The following is a 26,181-nucleotide window of genomic DNA, read 5'->3' on the forward strand; positions in this document are numbered from 1 at the left end:
CTAATTTTCCATATGTTTTTCTTTTTATTCTGTCTAAAAACCCTGATATACATACCAGCTAATGGAAATTGTTTTATCAACTCATCAGTTGGGGTTACAACTTCAGGTACCTTAAACCTAACACAACTTTCCACAGCTGTGTGTCTTCATCTTTTTTGAGAAGAAGTCCAAACAGAGGGAGTACAAACAGCAGCGTAACACTTCTGTAGAGAAGACTGAGGCAGGGCCAAAAAATAGCTCCTCACTGCAAAACACAAATAAATAATGGAGTTTTTCTTGTCGCAGTCTTCGCTCCCACAACTTCCCATGAACTTTCTGAAATCCTCAGATCTAAGCTACTAACATATGAATAGTTACAAAATGAGAACAGTCCACAAGACTGAAAAATTTCATGTCTGGCTGGGTTTAGCAGAGCTTGTGCAACCGTGCTGAGATCATATGCCTTTTTGAAGGGAGCGCATCATTGCTGCAGGATATATTATGTATGCATATTGCATTTTTATGACATTCCTAAAGATTTCGGGACTCACAATATTTTATAAGATTTTTTTGCAATTGCACTTTATACAGTGTATCAAACAGAAGTTGAATTCTTTAGAGTTCCGGTGTTGATTAAAGTGGTGTGTTTGAATATGAACTCCGAGTCGCACATTATGTGCATGCAAATCATTCTGCATCTTTAATAGTCTCACATTGGCACACATTTTTATTATTCTTAGGGTAATGACAGTGGCACAAGATGCAAAGATGGTAAAAAAGAAGCTGAAAGAAGAGAAAACATTTTCAGAGAAAGTTAGAGAGAAAAACAAGAACTAGAGCAGAACTAAAACTTGTGTTATTTCTCTTAAAAAAATAGGAGCTTTTGTCTTGGGCAGTAACAAAGAATAACTAAGTACTAAGTACAGTTTCCCTTCATACCAGGTGGCGCTTGAACGCTCATTTAAGCATGGGACAGACCCAGCATGCCATCGTTGGTGTTATACCTTAATGCCAGTGTGCTAATGTTGCCTTCCTGGCTCCGCTCTCATTCAGCTTGGTGTCATAGCTTTTTGGATCTGAAGTGTGTGACTGCCAGTGCAGTCTTAAGAGACACCTTTAGTGCTCGTCGCATCTGTGACACCGATCCTGCCATTTAGAGCACCCACTCGTCCCCCTGGCCACCTTTCAGATATTAAAAGGGCATCTTAGCCACGGATTAATTTATGGGTGTGTGTAAATTGCTTCTCCCAATGCTTTTTTAATATCTGCCTCTCACAGCTGGCTTTGGGAAAATACGCTCTGCATCATGCTGCTCCTGCCATGCTGAGTGGAAGGAACAGATTGCGTTCCTCAGTGACATTTACACTGTGTATGTGTGAGCGTTAGCACGTGTCTGTGTGTGTATGATATGTGTACATTATGTGACTCATGATGTCTTTGTGTGCCTGTCTCCGTGTTTTAGTAAGTTAGTGTGAGTCTGGTTGTGTTAGTTTGGGGCCCCTCACTCCCAGCCCTGATGTCGTGAGCCCTTATGAACAACAACTGGTGGAAACCTTATATCCTTGTATTTTGAACAGAGTTCAGAAAACATGGAGCGAAAACAACAAAAGCATTTTGCGGTAATCATGTGACAGGAGCTAATAAGATTTCAAGATTTCCACTTTTGTTTAGCAGAGACAGATTCCTGGAGAGTACAAAGGACTTTATTATAGATGTTCAAAGATGCAGTTTTTACTCCAAAGATTACTGTAATAAATGTCTTAAAATCAGTGTTTGAGGGTGGTTCGGTTGGATTACTATTGTTTCTGAGAGATGCAGCCTGATTGGTGCTTACAGGCTAATTATGTCAGTTCAGAAAAACAATGTAAGGGTTGGAAAGACAAAAAAAAAGCAGAAAAAAACAACAACAACAATAATAATAATAAAAAAAAATCACAGCTTTCTAAACATCACATAAGAAAACCATCTTTCAACACCACCCTCAGTGAGTCATAGAGCCAGACATCAACCGAGGTGGTTGGAGAATATTTCTGTTTATTCCATCACATTAGTTTCTCTTTCTGCTGTTGTTATACTATCCTGACTTGACCGTAATTCCATTAGAGTTGCTGTCAAGTCCATACTGTTTGTTATTACCTACTATATTGTACCTATTCTTAAAATAAGTATGCAAATAGCAAACACTCTTCTACTATATTCCTCAACTTATGCCTGTGGAGGTATTTCCATACTGGCTGAAAACTTATAGCATGCATTTCCGTCCTGCTCAGTAATCTACTGTGGTACTAGGTGTTTGCTGATGGCTGGGACCTACTTTGCACCACTGTCTGAAAGTATGCCTCTCATCACAAAGTTAAAAACATTATTGTACAGATAATGTTATAGTTTTATGCAGTTTAGTTTTTTTGCAGGGCAGGTTTTGTCCTTTTGCTCCATGATTGTTCTAGAGTTTGTAGGAGGGGAGGGGAAGAGGCTCATTAAGAAGTTTTTTTAAGTGTTTACAGAAAATGGTGTGTGCAATGCTGCAGTTTGTTGTTTGGTAGTGCAATAGTGTACAAAACATGATGATGAAACACCTCACAATAACGAGCTCTCCATTTCCAAACACAGCGGTCGTCTGCGCGCATAGAGGCAATCGAAGTAGAACAAAGGTGAACTCTGACCTGTGAGTCTGCTGGAGCAGGCAACGAAACAGGAAACACATCCTTAAACGTGTCCTTTGTGCAGGCTTTATCAGAGGGGGATTTGAAGTTTAAGACAAACACACACTACGTAGATGAAAACGAAATGGCTGACACCGTTTTCTGGTCACGACACTGTGAATGTGGTGAAGGTGTAAGTGAATGCGTTCATTGTCTGACAGGTGTCCAAACACGCGACTGATGTCATCATCCATCAGAGTGTGTGAGATTTGGGCCTATAAAAGGAATGATGCCTTCAGGCTGCTGTGGTGATGAGGTTTAGCCCCCTGTAGAGAAAGGAAATCGCTTTTTGCAGTTGGTGATTGGCTAAGATAACTTACTGTATGCACCTGCAGTGAAGTGTGAGGGATGTAGCACACGGTTAAGGTACATTCTGTCTTTTTATTCATCCAGGTAGACGCTTAGGCCTCAGCCTTGCTACGTGCTGTACATGATCTATTAAATTGAGCAGTCTTGTGTTGTAACTGGCAGTTGTCATGTGCGCTTTATCTCAGATTCCATTATGTAGTCAAATTGATTTATATTGCCAACCCACCCCCTGTAAAAACACATGCATGTTGGCAAGTGCACCTGTAACATGCACACTCACGAACAGACACACGTACACGCGGATGTACACACACCTTGTGTTGCCACAAATCAGGACATCCATCTCCGATTAGGGCAATTTGATTCCAGAGTAATGAAGTAGTTTAGCGCTGAAACGTGGCGTGCCTCACAAGCGCTGACGACGCCACTGCCATCATTTTCGGCTGAGGCAAAATGGCTGACAAATACCCTCTCCAACTAATACACATGCACACTTACGCACACACGATATGAAGAGACAAGACAGATCAAATCTGACATGGTTGTAATCAGTCCCACAGCTGCTTGCTTACCTGGCCTGAATGTATCTGTGGTTTACAAATTCTGCAGTTTGCTTTTGCAGTAAGGAGAAAAAGAAAAAGAGTCAGACCTCACTGATTTAGCTTTTGAGCTGAACTTTTAAGACCTCTAGTGTGCTGACTATTTTTTATCCAGTGTTAATTATTGTTTCACGTGTTCTAGCTCAATTACCTTTGCTCTCTGCTGTACACAGAATAACATGTATGTTCATCATATACAGATTTTGCCTGATATGAGAGCAAGGTGCTTTATATGAGAGACTTGAATGAATGAACCATAGCTAATTACCATGTTTTTTTTTTTTTTTATAATTTACCTTCTGTTCTGTTTGATTCCGTTTGAAATAGTGTCTTTTATTACATCAATCACCTGCTTGTATATTATCATTTACTCTCACACACAGAGAATCATTTTAGTTTGTGCATGGAAGTATGTTGTATATATAAGAGGAAACAGCAGTATTATGGAAGATTATAGTTGTTATTCATGTCCTCAGCTGCCTCTTGTAACACAACCATTACCTGTAACTTCTATTTTCTTTCCATACATCCACCACCCTCCACTCTGAGAATTCATGCCTTTTTGTCCTTTTTCCCATTGACATAAATTGATCATACAAGCAAAGTCTTGTATTGTCTGCCTATGGCTGCATCCTAGCTCTGCACCAGGCCCAATCATCCATCACTTAGAAAGGCCGTTAAGCGCCTTTTCTTCCCCAGAGTAGTGAACTGACATTGGACCTCAGAGGCCACTGTGCTCCCCCTATCTTCTCCTCTTGCTGGACTCATCGGGCCCCTTGTGTGGCAGATTGGCCCCTCCCATTGGGGGATCCTGCCAGCTCTCGAAATTTCTGTCCTAAGCTGCGATGACCATGAATAATGAGGGACTTATATATGAGATACAGAAGCTAGGTGCTATAGGAGATAACATGCTTCACACTTTTTCCCTCCATAGCCACTGTCAAGCGAGCAGAAGCCAGCCTGTGGCTGACGTGCACTAGCTTTGTCACATAACTACATTATGTAGGGTCCCCAAAGGCTACAGCATAATGCGATACGCCGTACGACTGTTGCTGGGTTGCTACAACAGCTTCGCCTCATGAGTTATGTATTAGTATTTTCACTGCGGCTTGAGGATCAGATACTGTACTGCACTGTCACTTTTTTTAGTTTTGCCTGCTAATGCTCTGCAAACTTTCCCCTTTGGTAGTTTTAATTTCCGAGTCAGGGTCTTTACTGTAAATGTGTCTTGACAACACAGACGCCTCACGGACGCCACTCATGAAACAGGCTTATATGAGATTGTCGGGCTGTCTGAGACAATAAATATCAGCTCCGAAAGCCTGTAGCATAGCTGCTGCTGGAGGCACACCCCTGGATATCAACAGACACACACACACACACACTGTCATCCCAAAGTCATTGTCAACACTTGAGCTGGCAGTGTTAAAACTGAAACATGTCTGTGTGTATATCCAGTGGCACCTTGAGTAATTGTGATCTCACATGGAAAAAAAAACTGTATAGAACAATTTTTAATAGACTTTATTGCATTTATCAATCAATATTTTTAAATTAAGTTTAAATTTTAATTACTTAAGGAAATTGCACTTGAGATAAGGATAAATTCCCACCTCACGCACCAGTTTTCTCTATCAAACTTGGTCTCTTCTCTACGTGCTCACTGTCCAAATGAAGAAAACTAGGAATACAATACTTGAAGATGAGCGAGCTCCTGACTTTTTTAAAAAAGAATAAAAATCCCCTTTTCATTAACCTTTTTCTGATTTCAGCTGAGAGCCTTCAGGTATTTGATCACAATTATGGTATAGCTTGATTCAGGACACTGTGTGAGAATAGATACTCTTCCGTTGAAAGCCTGTCCAATTAAAGTCTTTTGATTGAGCTGAGCAAGAAATTGACTTTCCTTTTCCCCTAATGTGCTGGTGGAGAAGCTAAAATACCTGAAAGGGAGTGGATTTCAAGCCGCTGTGTGCCACCGACATGAAAAGTGATGTGTGGGTTCAAAACACTCGCCCCACCACGTTTGATGTGGTTTCCATTTGAAGTGAGCAAAAGCCCCACCCTCCCCCCACCTGCACACTTTTCACCCTGTTGATTCATCTCGCAGGAGTTCCTCGGGGTACTATCAACAAACTTGAGATGTTCCTTACAAGTTCTTTAAAAAGAAAAATCTCCTAAACTCTGTTCAAATACCTGTACCAAATGACTCAGTCGTTTTCACGGTGACATTTCATGCGTCTGGATTTTCATTTATTTCAAAGTCAATGACCCTCCTCTCAAAGGCCTTGATTTTTTTTAAACAGGATTTCTCAAAATCTTGAATGTCACACCCGAGTGCTCTCAGCATACTTAGCAGCCAAACAGTCGCACGAGGTGAAGGAGTGCACACTTCTCTTACAGAGCTCATTGACGTGAATTGGTAAACAGGTCCCTGCCCGCCCATTGACTTTGCTGCCTTATGGAGGAGTCAGATTGCGTCGGCGCTCCGCTAAGATCAAACTGTTGAGAGTCGGCGGTCTTGCCGCTGACATGCGCCACTGCACTCTCCTTGACTCACTGGCAGAGTGCTCTATATGTATGGAAATGAGCCATAATCACCATAATATGTGTCCCATCTCTTGTATTTTATAATGGTGTCGTTATATTTTCCTCCCTGTGTGATGCCTTTTCCCCCCTGCTTCCTCTCCTTTTCCATTTTGCTGTGCCTTCCCCTTCCCATTTATCCCTCCCCTCCTCCTGTACCCCCACCCCTCCTCCTTTCCTCCCTCCTTCGCCAAATCCTTCCTCCTTCTATCACTCCTTCTCATGCCATCTACCTCATTTACACTCTCACTCATCCAGATGACAGGAACAGGTGCACTATTAATTATGCTTTAAAATATATCTCCTCTGTGCTCCGCTTCCTTCCTCTTATCATTGTGTGCTTTCTGCAAATGCTTCACCACACTGCACCTCCTAACCCTAAACTTCTCTCTTCTTCTTCTTTATAGATTGTTTTTTCCTTCACTTTGACTTTCTATGTCTTCTTCTTCTGTGGTGCCATTTTTCACTCAACATTTTTATTCTTTCTGTGTAATATTTGCATTTGTATGGAAACCGAGAGCAACTCCTACTATTTTTAGGCCCGTTGTGTTGAGATTACAACTTAATTGTCTCATTATCTCAAGATATCAAACTGCTTTCACATGATCATGTCTGACTATCTCATTATCTCAAGATGACAAATTACAATTTTGTGGTGCTCATGTTTGCTATCCTGAGATAACAATTGAATTACATTGTTATCTCAAGGTATCAAACATTGTTTTCTCATGAGCAGGACTTAAATATCTCATTATTCTGAGATAACAAAGCCATGGTTTTTCGGAGATCCTGATGCTTCGCCCCACTGATGTTGTTTAGGAGTCTATCCAAATCCGCTTAGCCTGATGAAAGCAACACTGTGAGAGGGAGAGACCAGACTAGATTACATTTTTAAAAATAAATATGAGAGAATTAACCCCATGATGAAAACAAACCCACTTGGATAGAGTACTCAGTGACATCTGCAAATGGGAAAATAATGTTAGATCACAGCAAAATACAAATCTCATGATAATGAGTTATTTAGGTTTTGACAGTGAGACATGTACGTGGGTGTCAAATCAAATCAGTGGAAGGTGAGATTATCCAATACTTCACAAGAAAAGCAAACAATTCAGCCTAAACAATGAATACAAATTAGTGCAACAGAACTTTTCTTCTTTCCAACCTCATTAATCATCTTTTAACCCCTCAGATTTACCTTCTGACCCTTTGGAAGGGCCACAACCCAAAGGTTAGGAGCCACTGGATTAAACCATTCAACAGTACAGTGGAAGATGGAAAAAAAAAGAAAAAAAAGATAAGATTGTCCTGTGAAATGAGAGCAATTCAGTTGCATTATACATGTAATATACATGTAACCAGACAGAGTGAACAGTGATGATGTTTTTAATTCAAACCCCTCTTAAATTCTCTAATGCAGCGTTTCTCTCTAAATCTGGGGTGATGCCCAAAGGCGATTCTTGGGAAGACTGAAACTGGAGAAATTTGTATGCAAATCTATTGGCTGTGCTGGCAAGGTTTCCTGAGTATTCGCAAAGTAAGTTGGATGAATAAATTATTCTAGACATACAGGCTAATAGCCTAAAAACATCATGCATTTTGGTAGATTAGCTTACATAAGTGTCTGTTAAGTCATATTTGAGTTATAGCTGGAGGTTCCCGAATGCTGGTGAGCCAATAGTCACTTTATTTTTTTTTTTTCATCTTTAATCCAGCTTCGGTATTTGCCTCTAATGCTTCTGCTTTCTCTTTACCAACTGTTGCTGAATTATGACATGAAACAGTCCCAGCAATCAGGTCTCAGTTCATTAACTGATAAAATTTACTTTGCAAAACAATTGTTGGCTCATTTCAGTACTGCCTCGAATAGAAATAGTCCTTCCAAATTAGAATGACTGTATAGTGCAGTGCGAGCTGAATAGTTGTGTCTTCACACTGTGAGACACTGAAAACATTTCCACATAATCTGAATGGGTTACAGGTGCCTGAGCACAGCAACTCTGCCTCATATCAAGCAGTTTCTGTTTCCAAGACAGCACAGGCACCTTCCATCATGATTATGTGGTATTCAGTAAATAAAGCATTTTGGCTCCCCTGCCTTGGCCTCAGTGCAATGTATCCTAGAGACACAAAGAGCAATTTACCAACATGTGAAATTCACATTCCGCCCAGAGGTAAAGAGAGGAAAAAACAAGCCTGTCGGGACTGCATAGGATTCTGTTTGACTGAGCACTCCACTATAGGCCACTAATTGCATGCGATTGATGGAGGAAATAGCTAGAGGAAACTTTAAACTTGCAGTGCATTATGGGTACTTGACCTGTGCTAGACAAAGTCTTGTCTGTGCCTTGTGGCAGTATTTATTTGTTTTTTTTTCTATGTTCACATATAACAATATATGAGGCCTCAATGTGTGTTCAGAATGTGTGAGTGTGGAACAGAGACGAAGGCAAAGTTCTACACAAAGCCTTTGTGTCTCTCACAACAGAAGAACACTCTGATCCATCAGAGTCAAGCTGGAATCAAACGATCCAGCTGAAATGGTATCTAAAATAATGACCTGGACTTGTGCCAGACTATGTAAAGATTTTAACTCCTTTTCCCTTTTTTGAAGCACTATAATCACTTTTTCCAAGGGTTATTTTACTCTAAGGATTAAGGGGATGAGGTGTGTGTGTGTGAGCAATCGAGAGTTCATGCTCCTTGTTGGTACAAATTAGCCCTCCCACTCACCTTGTTAAGTGTATATTTTTTTGAAGAAAATACAAAGGAAACACATTAGTTTATCTGCCCACCGTGCACCTTGTTAAGTCTGAGCACATCGCCCACAAGGCAGCGGTGGACAGCTTCTCCAAGTTGCATCCTTCAGCTTCTGTGTTTGTGTTTCTGAAACAGAGCGCAGTTGATGCGGCAGGACGGGAAATGCAGGTGCTTGTGTTTACTTCCCTCCGGACCTCCCTCCTCCTTGTCTCCCTGCTTCCTCCCTCCTCCAGCACAGAGGAATGCAGATAAATATTGATCTAGAAAGCGTTTGCAAAAAAACCTATTTATGGCAACAGAGGGAAATTAAATAGTGTCAAAGCAAAAGAAAATTACTGAGAAAGGGCAGAGTAATCCTTTAATTTAATTAGTTAAATTACAACAAAAAAACCCTTTCTAAGTCTGTTTTCTTTGCTTTCTTCTGCCTGCTCTCTCCGTCTTTGCTCTCCCTCGTTCCCGCTGGAAGGCTTTCCTGCGGTTGCTAAGCAACAAGGAAACAGTTTTTCTTTGGTTTTGCCAGCGGGTCCCGGAGGCTGGCAGGGAGAAGGGGGCACAGTGGAAGCACTGTGGAGTCTGCCAGCAGCCGAGTGCATGCCTACAGCTGGGTCGGGTTATGGAGCGGCCTCCCCGCGTTCCTAGTCATAGCGCCGCTGGCAGGCACCTAGGGGTTACGGCGGAGTTAATGATAGCAGGGCGAGCTCACAAGGCACCCCGGCCCCCAGCAGTAAACATGGGGTCGCAGTAGGGTCAAAGTGATGAAACAGCATGACTTACAACCACGGGACTGGATCAGCAAGCCCCCAGAGAAAAAAAAGCCTCTCCTTTGCACTTTGGTTTTAGAGACTGAGTCATAAGTTGCATAGAGTTGCATGAAGTTGCACAACAAGTTGCAACAAACATTGAAAAAAAAAAAAAATCCTCAAAACATATCTGACAGAAAATGATTTCACCAAGGGGTTTTTGACAGGCAGTGGAGTACCTCACAATAGAAATCCTTTTTGCAATAAGTATGCTAATCAAAGCCTCCACTGAAATGGATTCTACTGCTCTTTTATTATGTTGTTCTTTCTCTCTTCAGGTGATTGACACATTGTAATCTTGCTAATAAGCACCTCCACTGTCTGTTTCCTTCCTATTGTGTTAGTGTTACAATAGGCCAACTTGGCAGGTGCGCAGTGTTTGCTGAGCGCTCAATATAGAAGCTAATCTCAGTTACCTGCTATTATCCTGAAATGCAGGCACTCCACGTGCTGCGTCCTAACTGTCAGTCTCCACTAGTGTCCCCCAAGGGGTCAGCAACCAATCAAACCTCACATTACTCATGTCCTCCCTCCCCTCTAACCAATCATCTGCATCATTACTGGCCTGTCTCTGGTCATTAGGATGTCTCTGTAGCTGCCCGTTGCTTTGGAAACTTTTTCCGTCATTCCCTGCTGCTGGATATTTAAAATGCCTTTAAATGTGAGGTCACTATTTAATGATCATTGACAGCTTTCTGCAGTTTTCTACTGCTTTGAGCTCACATGTAAGAATTCAGTAAAAGCCGATTTTAAAAATGTAAATGTCAGCTTTATTGTGTTCGCTGGTGGGAAGCCAGCAAAGGATTCATGTCCTTGCAGCTGCACTAGTGACTCCTACTGGTCTTAGTACCTGTACAATGGAAACTGGAGCCTACACAGGGAAATGACAGTAATCTCTGTATGTGTTAGACCCTCTTGGTGGCACCTGCCGTCCTGGCCTGACCTGTGTATATAAAGACCACTGTTGAAAAAAATTGACTAAACTGAGAAGGAAAAAAAAGCCACAGGAATAAATTTTGTTTGCCAAATTCTGCAAACGATGCCTCCATTGTACCAGTCAGTGTGGAAACTTGTAAGCAGATTTGCTTCCTTTTTTTCCCCCTCCACTTTTAAATGTAGTGTTCTAATTAGGCTTGTTTTGTGAGCTTCTGTGTGTGTGTGTATGTGTATGTGTAAGGAAGCTTGTGCTGCTGTTTGAGTGACTCAGATGAATATTGCATGGCTACAGAGACGGAGTTGTAGCAACAAGGGAATAAGTTTGAAAAGACACACAACATACATGCACACACACATACACACACGCACACATCAAGCTTAGCTTGAGTATCCGATTAAGATGTCATATCTAAAAATGTGATTGGCTACCAAACTGATGAATAGGACTGTCAGCTGAGATTTTCTTAGTTTTCCTCTGTAGGGCAATTATCTGTTGACCTGTTGGCGTCGATGACCTTTACCCTCTTTCTTATTTTGTCTGAGATGACCCCAGGGGAGAGGACATGAGGACTTTTCTGGAGAGTTAAAATAAAAACATTCAAAAATTCAAAGAGCTGGCCTTGGCCCCATCTTTCAGCCTGAAGTTGCAGTTGAATTAATTTGCCTCATCAAGCACATAGCACAGAGGTAATCAGCCTGATTTTTTGTGACTTTTGAAAAGGTCAGTCGATGCACAATAGTGTGGCTCATGGTTGAGGTCTGCCATGCTCTTCAGCAAGGCACTCAACACACTGGAAATATTTTTTCCCCTATATTAACCCTGTGAGCCCGTACGTATCATATATGATACCCACATTTCTGGGACTCATTGCATCACCATCAAGCATAAACTTTGCATTTAACCCTTTTAGATGAACTCTTATGCTCGTATACTGACTCCTGGTAGACACTCCTCACTTTTCTAAATGTTTTGACATGTGTGATACAAACAAAAAATATACTTAGAATTTTTTTTTTTTAATTTTTTTTTTTTACATTTTGTCAAAGGGACAAATAAAGAGTTCATATTTGAAAAATTAGAATTTTCTGACCATTCTTTCATAGTTCAGGTCTCACAGGGTTAAGTGTATGTGACTCAGGCATTCAGCCAAGGCTCACCAACTTGAAAAAAAAAAAAACCAAAGGAATTCATTTACACCGAACTGAGAGTTTTTGGGATATCAAATAAATCGCAAATGTATTTAGATTTGAAAATATTGTTTGTAAAGGTGATTGGTTATTGGCTCTGTGGATGTCATATCTGCCATCATGGCATCTCAAGCCCTAAAGAACAGCTGAGAGGCTCTAATCAGAGGCGATGTGTAATCACTCTATAGTTGAGCTGACATTTTAATCATTTTGGACTGTATGTCCAAATTTTTCATGAGGCTGACATTTCAAAATGCAAATAACATGCTCCACGCACAGAAAATGAGTGGAATTCATTAGCTTCTTAAGTATACTTCATGAACCAGACATGGCTAAAAAAAAATACACTGAAATGGAAGAGTTAGGAGCAAATATGTGAAATTCAGGATGTAGTATCATGTATTTATCTGCACCCAGCCCCAACAACACTTTAGATCAGTGACTTGAGTCATATTAGATTTGTTCTACTGCAAGTTTTAGGTTTCATTATCCACATTAATTTCCGTAGAACATCTATATTCTGCAAAATCCCAGATTACAATCAAAGCCACCATTTTTAAAATCATTGCTTTCTGCAATATTGTTACACGGCAGCTATGGTATGGGTAAGTTAGGGAACCATACCAGAGCTGCATTCATTTTACTAAACATTACTGCTTGATGACATTTTTGTGTCGGAGGAAATGGTATTCATTTCATTTGTGAAGCAACATGTAAAATGAATTTCAGAACTCACTGCATTTTATTAAACTCAATTGACTTTCCTTATCTTTTTCTAAACCTGCAGCCATCAAACCTCAGCCTCACAATGCATATTAAACATACTGTTTTTTTTTTTTCTTCACAGTCAATCAGAGAGGTTACTGGCTATGTGTTGGTGGCTCTAAACCAGTTCGACTACCTGCCGCTGGAGAACCTACGGATCATCCGGGGCACCAAACTGTACGAGGGTCGCTACGCCCTGGCCATCTTCCTCAACTACAGGCGGGATGGGTACTACGGCCTGAGACAGCTGGGTCTGCGCAACCTCACAGGTATGAATGATGGCATGAGTATTGAAATATTTAATGATGCGCTGCATATAATCAACATGTCAGCGTAAAACTCTTGCACATTTGTCTCTTGTTCTTTTGTTTTATTTCTGCTTTTAGGAGGTAAATGGAGAAAAAAATGAGAATGAAAGACTCATGTTGTGAATCAGGGATACATTTTTCAGCACACTGTAATTTATGTTGCCATATCTTGCATTATAAACGCTTGTGTTTGACTTGTTTTTACACCCACATATACAGATTTAACAGGGTCTTTTTAATTAAATCACAAAATTGGAACTCAACTTTTGAAGCTACATATCTGTTACCCTGACAAATTAATCTTCTGTGTTGCTATACAGAAGGATCAAATGTCTGTGAAAAGTCCAATTTTCCCATTAATTACATTTTTGTTTACACTCTCAAAAATTGACTTCCTTCGTGGAATAAGTTTTTGGAACCAGTCATGGCATCTTTATGTTTGTTATGTTTTATGGATCAGCTGTTTTTTTTATATGAGAGGGCATAAGCTAAAGTGGACTGTATTTGCAAAGGGTAGCTTTTGTCTGCGTTAATTTTATCTTGGTGTCAGACCTTTGAGTCATGAGCTCTGCATCAGTTCAACTTTGCCATTTTGGGTTCACCCTGTGGAGGAGTGACCTTCCAGCTCCAGTCAGAATAATAGAGGCAAACGCTGTCTTCTGTTACAGGCTTTATTCATTTTTAAAGTATCCACTTCATTGTCTTCCTGCTGAATCTCCTTTCACTTCTCTTTCCAGAATTTTCTCCAAATAGCCAATTTCCTCATCATCTGTATAAATCATACATATAATCCTCCCAGACTGAGCTGCAGTGGCAGTCAGCCTGATAAAAGTTTCACTTTTTCCAGCACGTCAGCAGTCAGGTGTTGCATTTTTGTTGTTTCTGTCTTGGCGGCTGCATTACCATCGCTCCAGGAGTAAAGCACAAGCCGTCATAGGAGAAGCACTGGCTGAGGGACAACTGTCACAAATAATCTGAGGAGCAGCAGTCTGAGGGTCACTCTGTTTCTTTTACAGAATTTTTTTGCTCTATCTGATTCCTCGCTGTCTAGACTAACAGAGAAGATGGTAAACAGAGAAAAGCTGCACATACAAGATGAAGGTCGGGGATAAAGAATGAAATAAAGATGAAGATGTCCAACTGAAGATGTACAGTACATGAAGCATGTGGAGTGAACAAAGAAAAAGGGGATGCAGGAAAAGAAATTGTGCTGAGCATCCTTCTGCTAGACTATGAAGGACAGAATGGGACGCCTCATTGGCATTTTCTTTGGTTTTATCAAGTCAGATTTTGGATAAAATTTGCTGGATTTCTTTGTGGCAGAAAAACAGAGAAAGAGCACTGTTCTTCCAGCACAAATGGAGCAAAATCTTTTAGAGCATCTCATCATGGCCAACGGAGAAAATCATGTCCAACACATATGTCCTTCACAGTACAGCCAAAGAACAAAAGCAAATGCATGCAGAAGCTGCCAGTCCTCTTGACAATTAGTTAATTAATTTGTTAGAATCTAATGATTTAACAATGTAAAAACAGCCACATGTAGCACCTTTAAGGTTAGTTTTATGGCCCGATATTGCAGAGGAGAGTGCCAGAGCATGAAACAAGGAAACTGGGCTCAATCCCTCCACAGACCAACTACGTGGTATGTGCCCTCAACTGCCAAGAAACCAGGACACCACTGCTGTATCCCCCTTTCTTGAATTTTGCCCAAGGCTTGCATCGATCTGCCCACTTTATAGTGCTCTCCTGTGGGCATTGCAATTTATCCTACATCTATCCTGCGCTTCCTACTGCTGCTGATTCTGTGCCACACGTTTCGCAGTGGAACCAAATTAATTGTGGCGTAAAACACAAGTCATGTGTCTTTGCGGTCCTGGATCAGCCTTACATCAACCGTACAAATGCAGCAAATGTTCAGCAAGCGTAGTAAAATCCTGAACGCCCATACAATGATAAGAAAAGCCATCATTGTTGAGAAAGTTGGACAGCAGAAATTCATCACGGGCTCTTATGCCATTGATTTTGCAGGACTGTTTTTGTGATTGATGGTGGGAGATCAAACAGTGATCCATATTAAAGCACATGACAGATTTAGTGTAATAAGCAGCATTTTATAGAGTCTGAACATGATGATAAAGGACTCCTGGGAGTTTTAAGGGCATGCTGACACCCTAAGCTGGTAAAGCAGAAGGACGCCTTCCATTTTGACCACCCCTATGAAGAGAGGGACTCATAAGTGGACCTTTATCCCCAAATGACTCATGATTGGTAACTCATGTTGCCCTTTTTTCTGTCTTTGTTTTCCTTCTACCCTGAACTTCCCATGACCTTCTCTTCTGTGTTCGTGTCATTTTTAAAACTGGGCTAATTAATGTGTTTTCTGCAGACCTTTCCTACGCTACAGATAACTTGGATTGAAAGGATCATGCACAAAATACAAAAGGGAATGTCAAACCTTATTGTCTAGGATGGGTTTTGTTTTAGGTCTTTTTTTCTTTTACTGTACTATTTTGTCTCCCCTGAAGTTAAAACGTTGCATAATCAGTGCACGTCATAAGATTCCAGAAATGAGGCAGTGATGCAGTTACTTTTGTGCTGTTTTCTGCCTTATAGAATGACCAAGTTTTGAAGACCAAGATGTTTTGGTTTTTTTTTTTTTTTGACATAACTGGAATAGCACATAGTAACTGTGGTATCTTCAGATAATTCTTTCAGGGTGCAGGATGGTATACCTTGCATTATTTATGTCCACAATGCATAATCTACATCTCCCAATTTCTCTTTTTTTTCTTGAAACTTTTGGAGACTGTGTTGATCCTCAGAGGCAGAATTTACCTCTGGTTCACCGCTGCGATTCAGGCTCTCCACCAGCCCCCTGCCTGCCTGCCTGCCTGCCTGTCTGGCTGGCACTCCACACATCTCCTATTTTAGCACATACTCAGGATGGTGCCTCAGATCGCTAGCCTTTGGTCCATACCATCTGATCCCTGTGCACCCTGCTGCAATTAAGCAAGACCCAGTCATGCATATGGATCAGTTCTGTTCCTCTTGATTCCCTTCACTCCTTTGCCTGGGACAAAAAAAGAAATGGTAAATACAGTATTCTCTCATTTAAACCGTTAATTAGGCCAGCTGATTATTCTCCCTTTTTAATGCTGATATGGAGGCTATCACACACATTTAGTAGGTGCATGATGAAATGTACTTATTTGTAATTCATTTTGCAGCCCACCGCAATTTCCACCTTATCTAGAGGGGATATATACACGCCTGACCGAGAATATATTCAGCATTTCTCGCTGCACACAATACATTAAACAACAGCTTCACTGCTACTTTATCCCTCTATGGATTCAGTACACAGTGGGAGTCCACAAAAGCGTGGAATTCAATTTGGCTGCAGAGTCAGAATGCATACAGCTGTGCGGTCTTTATAGTAGGAGGGATATATAGTAATCTGTGTCAAAGAAGCTCCTCTGATATCGACTTGTTCAGCTTTACCCTATGATGCCTCCGTAGCTCTTTGTAAGCCTAAATAACTCGTAACACACATACACAACACATGTATCGACAGCCACACAAACTGCATGCAAACATATAACATGCTTCACCACACACTGCAGTGCTAATTACCCCATGCTGCGTAGCTGTGGTGATAATAACCAACAGAAGACTCTCGGTGCTGATGGGGTGACATGTGTGAAATGGTTTTCAGATCCAATTTGCCCCCTTTCTTTGCTTAACTTTTGCTTTGTTGTTGAGATTTTTTTGCATTTCTTTTTCTACCCTGTGAAATTGCCCATTTGGATGGGAGCCAAATGGCTCAGTGTGCCCCAAAGAGAGCTCCGGCTCCAACTTCCCATCTGGCAGCAGTGCCCCCCATGCCCGTGTGCAGAAAGCAAATTACCTGTTTCTGCCACCCGCTTTCTTTCTCCTATAACCTCTCTGCCATTCTCACCTCTTTTGCTTTCCTTAAAGCTCGCTGGTACTGTAGTGATGGTTTCACAACCTGGCAACAACCCAAGCACCCTCTAATTTAAAGCTAATAATTCACTGCTGCTGTCTTGCTAATTGCAGCATTTTTGTGAGTATTTTGAATGCATTTAGGGCAAATTACCAGCAGCACTTGCTGCTGAGATGAATTGATTAATAGACTTCATTATAATTAAAAATGTGCATCTTCATTTTTTGAGCACAACTATTGATTTACCGGTTTACAAGCATTCTAAGCAGTTTCTCATTTTCACAGTCACTCTGCTCAGCTAAATCAGCAAAACAAATGGAGATTTTTCTTCATATTTAATAAGCATGCAAATGCAAAGTGCAATGGGAGGGAATCAAAAGCATACTCTTATTTAGATAGATACAGTATGGTTTTATTTGCTGCACCAATTGTCATAAGTAAATATTTAGTTTTATTAGAATCAGAAAAAGTGTCTTTGCTCTTTTATATTTCTCAGCTACTGAGAATTAGCAAACTTTTTTTCTTCAGTGTTAGTTTGAGGGGCGTCATAAAGGCTGAATTTGATCTATACAGTAAATCCCTTCAGTGGAGAGTATAAAGATCCAGGACATCAAAGATATTATATCCTCTGCTTATTTGAAAAGGGCACACACCTGAAAGGAGAATCATGCTGCACTGCGGCTCACATGAAGACAGTTGTCTTTTTATGCATTCACGCTTGTCTCCATTTTTAACTTTTTCCCACCTCATCCTCATCTCACAAGTTTTAAGGGAGAGAGACAGTTGCACACATTGAATGTTAGGGAATTCGCCTGGCCATATTCATATGGATTGCCTGCTTTGAGAAGAATTCCTGATTTCCCTCTTGTTAAACTAAAGAAAAGGGGGAAAAGGAACCATGGTAATTGTGTTTGGAATTTGTATAGAAAAAAAAAAACTACTTAACTAGGCCTCTTTACTTAACATTAAGCTTGTGGTGTGATCTCCAAAAAGTGGTGTAATTACAGAAAGATCAAATAGAGCAAAAGCGGCTAATGCTAATACCCACGCTTGCTCTGGACTGTTATGAGGAAGAGGGAGAGTAGAGGAATGGGGCCCATTAATAATGAATCCAGTGTCATCATTAAGGCGCCAAATGATTAAAACATATCTCCCAGCTTCAAACGCTGCTTTGCTACCCCAGAAAATGCTGCAGTCGTGGATCTGCAAAGCAAGAGAGCCCTTCAGTCTGCTTATGAAATAATGTTTTGCTTTTTTCTTTCATCGTTACCCCCTTTTTTTTGGCATGTTGAAAGACCAAAGCACCAGCATTCCTTTTTGAAAACAAAAAACACTCCAGTGTTATATAATGTAATGCAACAGGCGTCTCATAGATATGAACTTCTATGGCAAGCCAGGTTGGAAATCATCTTTGCTGCATATTCCTGAGTCATCTCAGTTCTGTTGTCACCTGGAGAAAATATAGACCAGCCAGAAGAACCACAATAACCTGTTGCCTCTTGTTGTTCAGCGTCTCCTCTGAAGAACAGACAAGATAACACAGCAAAGCGCATCTTGTTAAAAAAAAAAAAAGGTGGCATTCATTGACATGCAGACACACAATGGGATGCCATGTCTGACTCCACAGTTTATTTTCTCATCTCTTTATTTCCAATTCCCATTTTTTCACGCTCCTGCACCCAGAAGTCATTGTAATGCCATGCTTGTGCTCTGTTTTATCAGCGTTGTGCTGTCAGCACTGTGCTGCCGTTGGTGTTTTTTGTTCAAATCCTTTGACAAGGAGACCCAGGGGGCTTCGGGTTTGTCTCCATTAGTGGCTATGGCACGTCTGGAAGAGGGCAAAATGATCTCTAATGGAATGGTAATAGTCCCCCAGGGCAGTGTGTCTGCTGCCCTGTGCACCGTTCTTTGATGTTAGGGTTCACTCTCACTGGCTGACACTCTGTATCTTGTAGGTCAGTTTCAGCTGACCTTGGCTAACTGAGCTACCTACATACCTGACAGAACCCCTGGTGAGCGATAATGGGCCTTACCCCATTATACTGTATAACATCAGTGATGAAAAACCTCCTTCTGAACCTCAGCCTCCCAAACCCTGTGTTAAATGTTCTCTCATGTCATTAGGGAGTTAGCATGGGGTAACTAGGAAGTCTAACAGAAATGTCTTCAAGAAACCCGAGAACAAAGCATTGAGCAATTGAATATACCAAATGGATATATGGATGTCTGGTCCAGAAAAGTGGATCAGCAAATTCAAACTACCTGAAAATCCCATTTAAGGACAAAAAGTCTCAGCCTAAACGTGGCCTTAAGCAGACAAACAATTACAATATTTCTGAAGAAATTAAAAAACTCTCACCAGTAATTAAATGAATGAAAATATTACAGTGAGTAAGTTGAAGTCAGACAAAATTTAAATTTTTTAATCTTTTGTAGAAGCAACAGTGGTCCTCCCACCTAATCTATCTCAAAATCCCCGATTCTGTTCATAGTGAAAGTGGTGGGTGGTGAGGCTGAATGAGTCAGCACTTCCACCCAGCAGTCCTTGGAAATCCCACCCAACCAAACCAAATAGCCGTGACTTAATCAAACTTACTCATTAGAGCTGAATTAATTTTTTCGGGAGATTAGAATTACTTGTGACCGGATTCTTGAGTTCCCCTTCTTAAATGATCTGGACTACGAGCCTGGCTGTTGGTTTTAAAAAGCAAATTGAACCAGTTGAACCAAAAGATTATGAACCTCTCTGTAGTTTGGGAAAATTGCTTGACCACGTGGGATTACAAAACCCTTTCAAAACCTACGTGATAACCTGAAAAGTGCAGTGTCATCAAGTTAAAAACAAGGCCGTGTTGACATTCTGATGATGGGAGGTTTTCATTTGACAGTAATTATACTCAAAGCGTCTACTTGTTTGTCTTGCCACGAGGCACACGCTACCCTCCTGACATTGCAACATATTTGTATGCTTTGGGGTCCTGGGTAAAATAAACGGTGTATGCTTAGCTTTGTGTTTGTGTGTGTGTGTGCAATTTCAGTCTGCATTCTCTCCCAGGCGTCTGTAACCTGCTTGACTTTGGCAAGTTTTAATGACGTTTTTGGGTCCATTTTTTTTTAAGTGCCCCGCCTCAGTCCAAGCCCCTCTTGAGATCTGTTTACTCATACTCCAAACTGCAAATCCATTAGGATGTTATGCATAGCCAGTCATTATCATTGATGAATATGTCTGTGCAAAGCATCTCTTGAAGAACTCACATAAGACGAAGGTAGAGTCAGGAAAAGGGGGTGTGAAGTTGTGCTGGACTGGCTCACAGGACCTCACACTAAATATACTGTAGAACCAGATGGAGGCAATTTAGTGGTCATAGTTGATTTGCTGGTGTGTGTGTGTGTCTGTGTCTGTGTCGGTGTGTCCCAAATTACCCAAGCGGAGGGATGAGTGCTGCAGCTCTGTGCCAGAAAATGACAAATTGCCCATTTACCCCATTGTAAGTGTCAATTTTAATGCAGAGGGTTAGCTCTGTTTCCAACACTTCTTAAGCATTTTGCTCCATGAAAATATGCAATGAGTCCGATTTGAATTACAAAATGCATGTTAGACAAGCAGCATGTGTTTGTGTGTATATGCCCGTGCACTGCAGGTGTTCAAGCACACACACATCAAGGCTCTTAAGGAACTCCTTTTTTTTGTTTCCTGACTCAAGAGTGGACATTTAATAATAACCCACATTTCAAGTTATGAGCTAAGCTGCTCAGCAGTTTCACTGTCTTGATGGCTCCCCCAAGGTCCATTCATAGTGCCCTCTAAATTTTAGTTTGATGTTCTTAGCTTGGGCAATTGTACCAAAACACTATTTCCAGCACAATAACAGAGCAGAGAGTGGACTGGCTGTCAGAGAAACTCCACTGTAAAACAACCCATCACTGCTGTTGTAGAAAAACAACATGGGACAGCAATTCTGGGGTTGTTTGTACTTTGAGACTACACCTGGCAATTTATTTGATGAGTGAGTTGCTTGACCTCTGGGTCAGTGAGACCTATTAAAAGCTGAGTAAAACTTCAGGAACACATGACTGGTTAAAAAAAAAAAAAAAAAAAAAGGTAGATTTGTGGCTTTTTAAAACATTTAATTTTAAGTGAATTTCAAAACTGCCCAATTTCCTAACCAAAGTTAAGTGCTTATAAACAGAATTTTGATGTTACCTCTTAACAAACTAATTGTTAATTGATTTATTCACTAATCCCCTAACCAACACACACGCACATATGCTCCATGCTCACACATCAGTGTTGATCATTGACGACCACTGCTGTTCGTTACCTTGATTAGTATTCAGCAGCGCTTTCATCTCTTTGGCTGGCTCTTTTGTTTGCCCGCGCTGATTGGAGGGCCTCTGGTTAATTTAGATGCAGGGAAGCGGTGACAGAAGAGGGCTTATTAGGGCCGTGAGCCCATCCCGCTTTAAGTGCAGAGTCTCCAGTTCCATTTTCATTTGCCTCCATTATTGAATTTGCTGGCTTCTCATTCGCCCTGATTGCATTTTGTGTCACCTCTAAAAAAAAAAAAAAGGGAGAAAAAATCGGCCTTCCCCAGAGATAGTGTGACACTCTCAGATGGGAGACTTACATTATTATTGTAAAGTAACGAGGCAGACAAAAGTTTTGAAACTGGAATATTATTTATCCCTTTTTGTATTTTGAAGGCTTTCTGTTTTTATTACGTCTGAGCCAAAGCACTGGAAGTTTTCCTAATCATGATTGCTGTGCAACCTGTACGCCTGCGGCTGTGTTTTGGTGAGACAGAGCAAGGAACCATAGCAAAAGGAAAAAAAAGGATTGTTTATGTCTGTGTATGTGTTTATAAGACAGAGAGGACAGACGGGTGGAGCAAGAGTGGGTGGAGGAAAAGAGGAAGAGTGATGGCAGGGATTCATTTAACGTCCATTGAAGGTTTAAGTAAAAATAAATAAATAAATAAATAAAAAATTGTCATCTCCGCCTCCACCTTTTAGCTGCCTCCTTCTGTGCCTACACAGCTTCCATAATCTCCTAACATGAAGCATTTTTCATAAAGGATTCATCACAAAACAATATCATTCGAGACTGCAAAATTTAATCAGGGGCTTTAAAACACAATTATGGTTATCGGGGAGGACACGGCAGCAGCTCACCGTATCGTGGGAGAGGCGGTGGGAGGAGGGAGGAGCAGGGGGGTGCAGATGGAGAGGACCTCCCCCGCACTGTCTGCGCCCTAACGCTCCTCTCCCATTTGTCACCCAGCACAATATCTCTTTGGCTGGCAGAGCTAATAATGGAGAAGTGGGGAAACGGGACTCTGGAGACCCACCTCCGCCTTTCCGTGAAGATCAGATAAGTTCTCCTCAAGTCAGAGGCCTCGAGCCACTGTGGATTTGCTTGTAAGGGCTGTATCATTTATAAAACACAGCACAGCCCTTTGACAGCTTTTTAGGTGTGTGAATAATGCAAGTCTTTATAAAATGTGCAACTGCAGGAACAAAATGTTTCCCCTACCGGAAAAAAAACGCTACCCACTTTGCACTCTGAAAAGTTCATTTCATTTTGGTCACTCGTAGCACCAAACCCATTTTGCTGATGCTTTGGTTTTTTTGTGCCTCGAGGCAAACTAGTTGCCTTTTTCTGTCTCTATTATCTTGGCAATCTGCAGCCATTTATCTACCAGCGGCTTGTTTGCAGTCTGGAGACTTAACAGTTATTCATGGGATTTGAGAAGTTGTTTTCACTTAAGCAGCTACTTTCTCAACAGCCTCTGTTTTTTTTTTTTTTTTTTTTTTTTTCCCCTCTTTAGAGTAAACATGCTCGGAGGCACTGTACAGTGGAGTGCTTCACAATTACACACAAACGGTTTCCTAAGGGACTGACTGCTTGTTTTCCAGTCAAGTCATGTGTTTACCTCACATCGTGGGGTTTCTTTGTCTTACTGTAAATTAGCGGAGGACAGAAATCCACAGCCTTATTTTAATTAAGCAGTTCGATTTTGGTGAGATATTTAGCAGGTGCATGCACACTCGGACCCTGACACACCAACATGTGTACCAATTAACCATCCCATTCATGCACATGCAAACTTCCTTCCTTTATCCAGAGTCCCTTGCAATTGCACAAACACATGTATGTGTGTTTCTTTTTTTTTCAGGACATCTCTTTGTTCTTTTTCTGCTGCTGTAGTGTAGGTCATTCGAGACAGTATATTGTGGGCATTCCTGCCATAAGATGAAAGAGATTTTTACAGCAGTGTGGGGAACTGAACACTTCATTGTTCATCTATCCGTACATGTATGTGAAGTGCAAAGTGCAATGTTAAAACCTTGAAAGGGATGTCAGTTGGCGAAGAGCAGGGCAACCTCTGCGGCTGTTTTTGTGTTGGATTTTGAGCCTGTTCTTGGAGGATTGTTCTATTTGTTGGTGAATGTCCACCAATTTTTCTGCTCATTCTGTCATCGCTATAGATGATTGTCCTTATTATCTGAGAGAAATTGAAAATGTTGCTTGGGACAGCAAAAGCAACTTCAATGCAATCTCTCTGTATCGCTGTTTATGTAACTTTTCTTCATTGGCTTTCATGCCAGTCATTATTTTCTACAGTCGCAGATTTGTTGCCATTCCAGTAATGTTCATCGGTGTTCCCTGAAGAGGTTGCACTCTAAGAAAATGAAGGCAATTTGTTTCGTTCCCCAGTTCGGCACCTTCTGTCATGCCAGCTGTCTGCACTGTGTCACAGGCCACACAGAGCACCAGGAACTGATGCATGTAAATGACTGCAAAGTGTTTACCGGTCTCTTAGATACCATACATTTTCACATAAAAGCCAGTCTTCATATAATGCTTTGGCCTGCTTGGTCCCCAGTAAAGCCATGTAAAAAAATGCAGGGAGTGAGTGACTTGGCACATAGAAAATTCAGAGTAATGTACATATCTGCATCATTAATCCCTTCAGTACAACTACTTTGTAATGTCAGAGTGTCCATCACTCACCTGCCTGACACATGTTGCAAGGTGCAGGTAAGATAGATAAAAGTCTGGGTCTCTATTTGAGAATCTGGCATACATGTATGCATATATACGAGCTAGAACACCCTTTTTTTAATGACCTCCCATTAGTAGCCCGACACTGGATCTTGCTGGAATTTCTATAAAGAATATACATTCCACTTCATTTTTATTTTGGAAAAAAAAAATCAGAAGGTGCTTTCCTTGGGGCTCTCTGCATTTCTCTCTCAAGAACTGAGTGATTAATTGGCATTTAAGAGGTAAAGCCTCGGCTTAACTCTACAGCTCTGCCTACAAATGTGAGGCTTTGTCGACCTGATGCAACCAAGCTCCAAGATGATTTTTGCTGTAGGACAGGAGATGTACATCATAGGGATTTTGTATGTCTGTGTGCAGCATCACACGTTCGCACGAGAATTTCACATGCATTGGCCTTTCTTGTGTGTGTTTCTAACAGTATGTGTGTGTTGGTGTGCTTCAACAAGAAAAAAGTGCACCCGACTGTGGAGAGAAAGAGTGATCATCTCGATTTCTCTGTTCCCCGTGCTCAGCAAGTCGGCCCATCACCGGAGTGAGAAAGTACATTTCATGCAGGAGAGGATGGGTGGGTCTGAGGAGTGGGTGAGGGGTGGAGGACGACAGGGATAGAGAGATGATCCTAATAAAAAAGAGCACAGTGTATTGCCCAAATGCACCCTGCTTGAGCTGAGTGATAAGTGACACTCCCGCCCCCGAAACAAGACAATAATGGTAAACTCATGGACTCATCACTCGAGGACGGATCACTATTATGGCCTTATTCATCAGCATAATTAGGGAGAGAAAGAGATGTAGGACAAGTGGCTAGCAGCACTGATGAAAGCTCATCAACAGGCTCCCTATGGAGCTATGGCCACTGATTGGTGCTGGGGCCATCATTGCCTAGAAACTACTTCAAAATAGGGGCTCTTCGCTCTGCTGAACGACAGTAAAATGAACTTAATTGGCTTGCAAAGGCAGCTTGGCACAGGGATCATTTTTACTTCCTTAACAATCTATGCTCTGATTGCCCTTTTCTCTATTTTGAGCCTATGTGATGCACAATACAAATAAATATTCCCAAGAAATCTTCTACCACATTTTAAATTTTGCTGTTACCTTTTGCTCAGTTCTTATTTCTGTTTATAGCTCTATATAATCATTCAAGGGTCGCTTTTGTTACTGCTGTAATGTCAGTGATTTAGAAATTAAACCCTGGCATGTTGGCCTGACTGTTTGTTCTATGGAGAGAGGCAGCTAAGAGCTAAAAAAAAAAAATACTGAACATAAATGTAAAACCATGGGTGTGAAAAGGTTACTTCCTTATCTGCATCCCCAACATTATCAGGTTTCCTCAAGTGCTCAGTCATTAATTTCAGGCCAGTGTTTTGCCCTTTAGTTAGTTAATTTATCAACTTTAATGGCATTAGCCAAGCTTGTTTCAGTTGTGTAGTTTTATTTGTGTACTACAAAGTTGTGATCAGTAAATCATCAGAGTTACCGTGTGTGTGTGTATACACATATATATGATGACCTGTCTTGCTGCAGGTCATCTGCTCATTTAAATAAACTGAAAGCAGGTGCGCATCCATCCATCCTCAACGCAGTGCCTGGCCACTGTCAAGTGACTGAAAGAAGGGGAGCATAATAAAACCGCATAGTCAAAGTAATTTGTTTTTGTTCATACCTGTAGATGACCAGAGTAATAACATGTTGACCGGTGTGTAATACACCGGTTAACATGTTATTACACAACACATATTTTGTGTCATACCTGCTTTCATTGTTATTGTGCAGTCTTGTAACGCTAGCCCTCCTTTAGCTCACCCCTGTGCTTACCTGAGCAAATGGTACATTCCAATTTAGTCGAGTCGGTAAGATATGAGTTACACCTTGTCGAAATTGGCGGCTGTGTTGAGAGTAAGTGGCCTTTATTTTTTTAAAATGTCAGTTTAATGTGAGTTGTTTTCAGTTAACTTAAACACAGAATTTATTTTGAAGGCTCTAGAAAGACATAAAAATGTATTTCATGAAAGTGGGACCGTTAAATAAAGCGGTTCATTCTAGTTTTCTCCTCATACACCATTTCACAGTTCCACATGAAAGGTAATCTCTTATTCAACAAGACACTTTTCGCTTGGTGAATTTTTTTTCCCTTCCATCACAGTGAGACACTTTGTTTTACTGCCAAGAGAGATGTAGCAAAACGCTCCACCAGAAACAGTTTTGAA

At 41.0% G+C, this 26,181-nt stretch overlaps 1 protein-coding gene across 7 annotated transcripts in view; it reads left to right on the forward strand.

The window, feature by feature from the left end:
• Positions 1 to 26,181, forward strand: part of LOC121178074 (receptor tyrosine-protein kinase erbB-4-like) — a 242,733-nt gene that overhangs the window by 108,809 nt on the left and 107,743 nt on the right. For all 7 annotated transcript variants that reach the window (XR_005893457.1, XR_005893458.1, XM_041032583.1 and 4 more), the window contains exon 3: positions 12,710 to 12,896. Coding sequence is in view for 5 of the 7 variants with exons in the window: in XM_041032583.1 (XP_040888517.1) it covers positions 12,710 to 12,896 (187 nt within the window). In the remaining 2 variants the exon portion in view is untranslated. The remainder of the gene's footprint in view (positions 1 to 12,709; positions 12,897 to 26,181) is intronic.

This window comes from Toxotes jaculatrix, chromosome 24 (genome assembly GCF_017976425.1).
Source record: "Toxotes jaculatrix isolate fToxJac2 chromosome 24, fToxJac2.pri, whole genome shotgun sequence".
Taxonomy (NCBI): Eukaryota; Metazoa; Chordata; class Actinopteri; family Toxotidae; genus Toxotes; species Toxotes jaculatrix.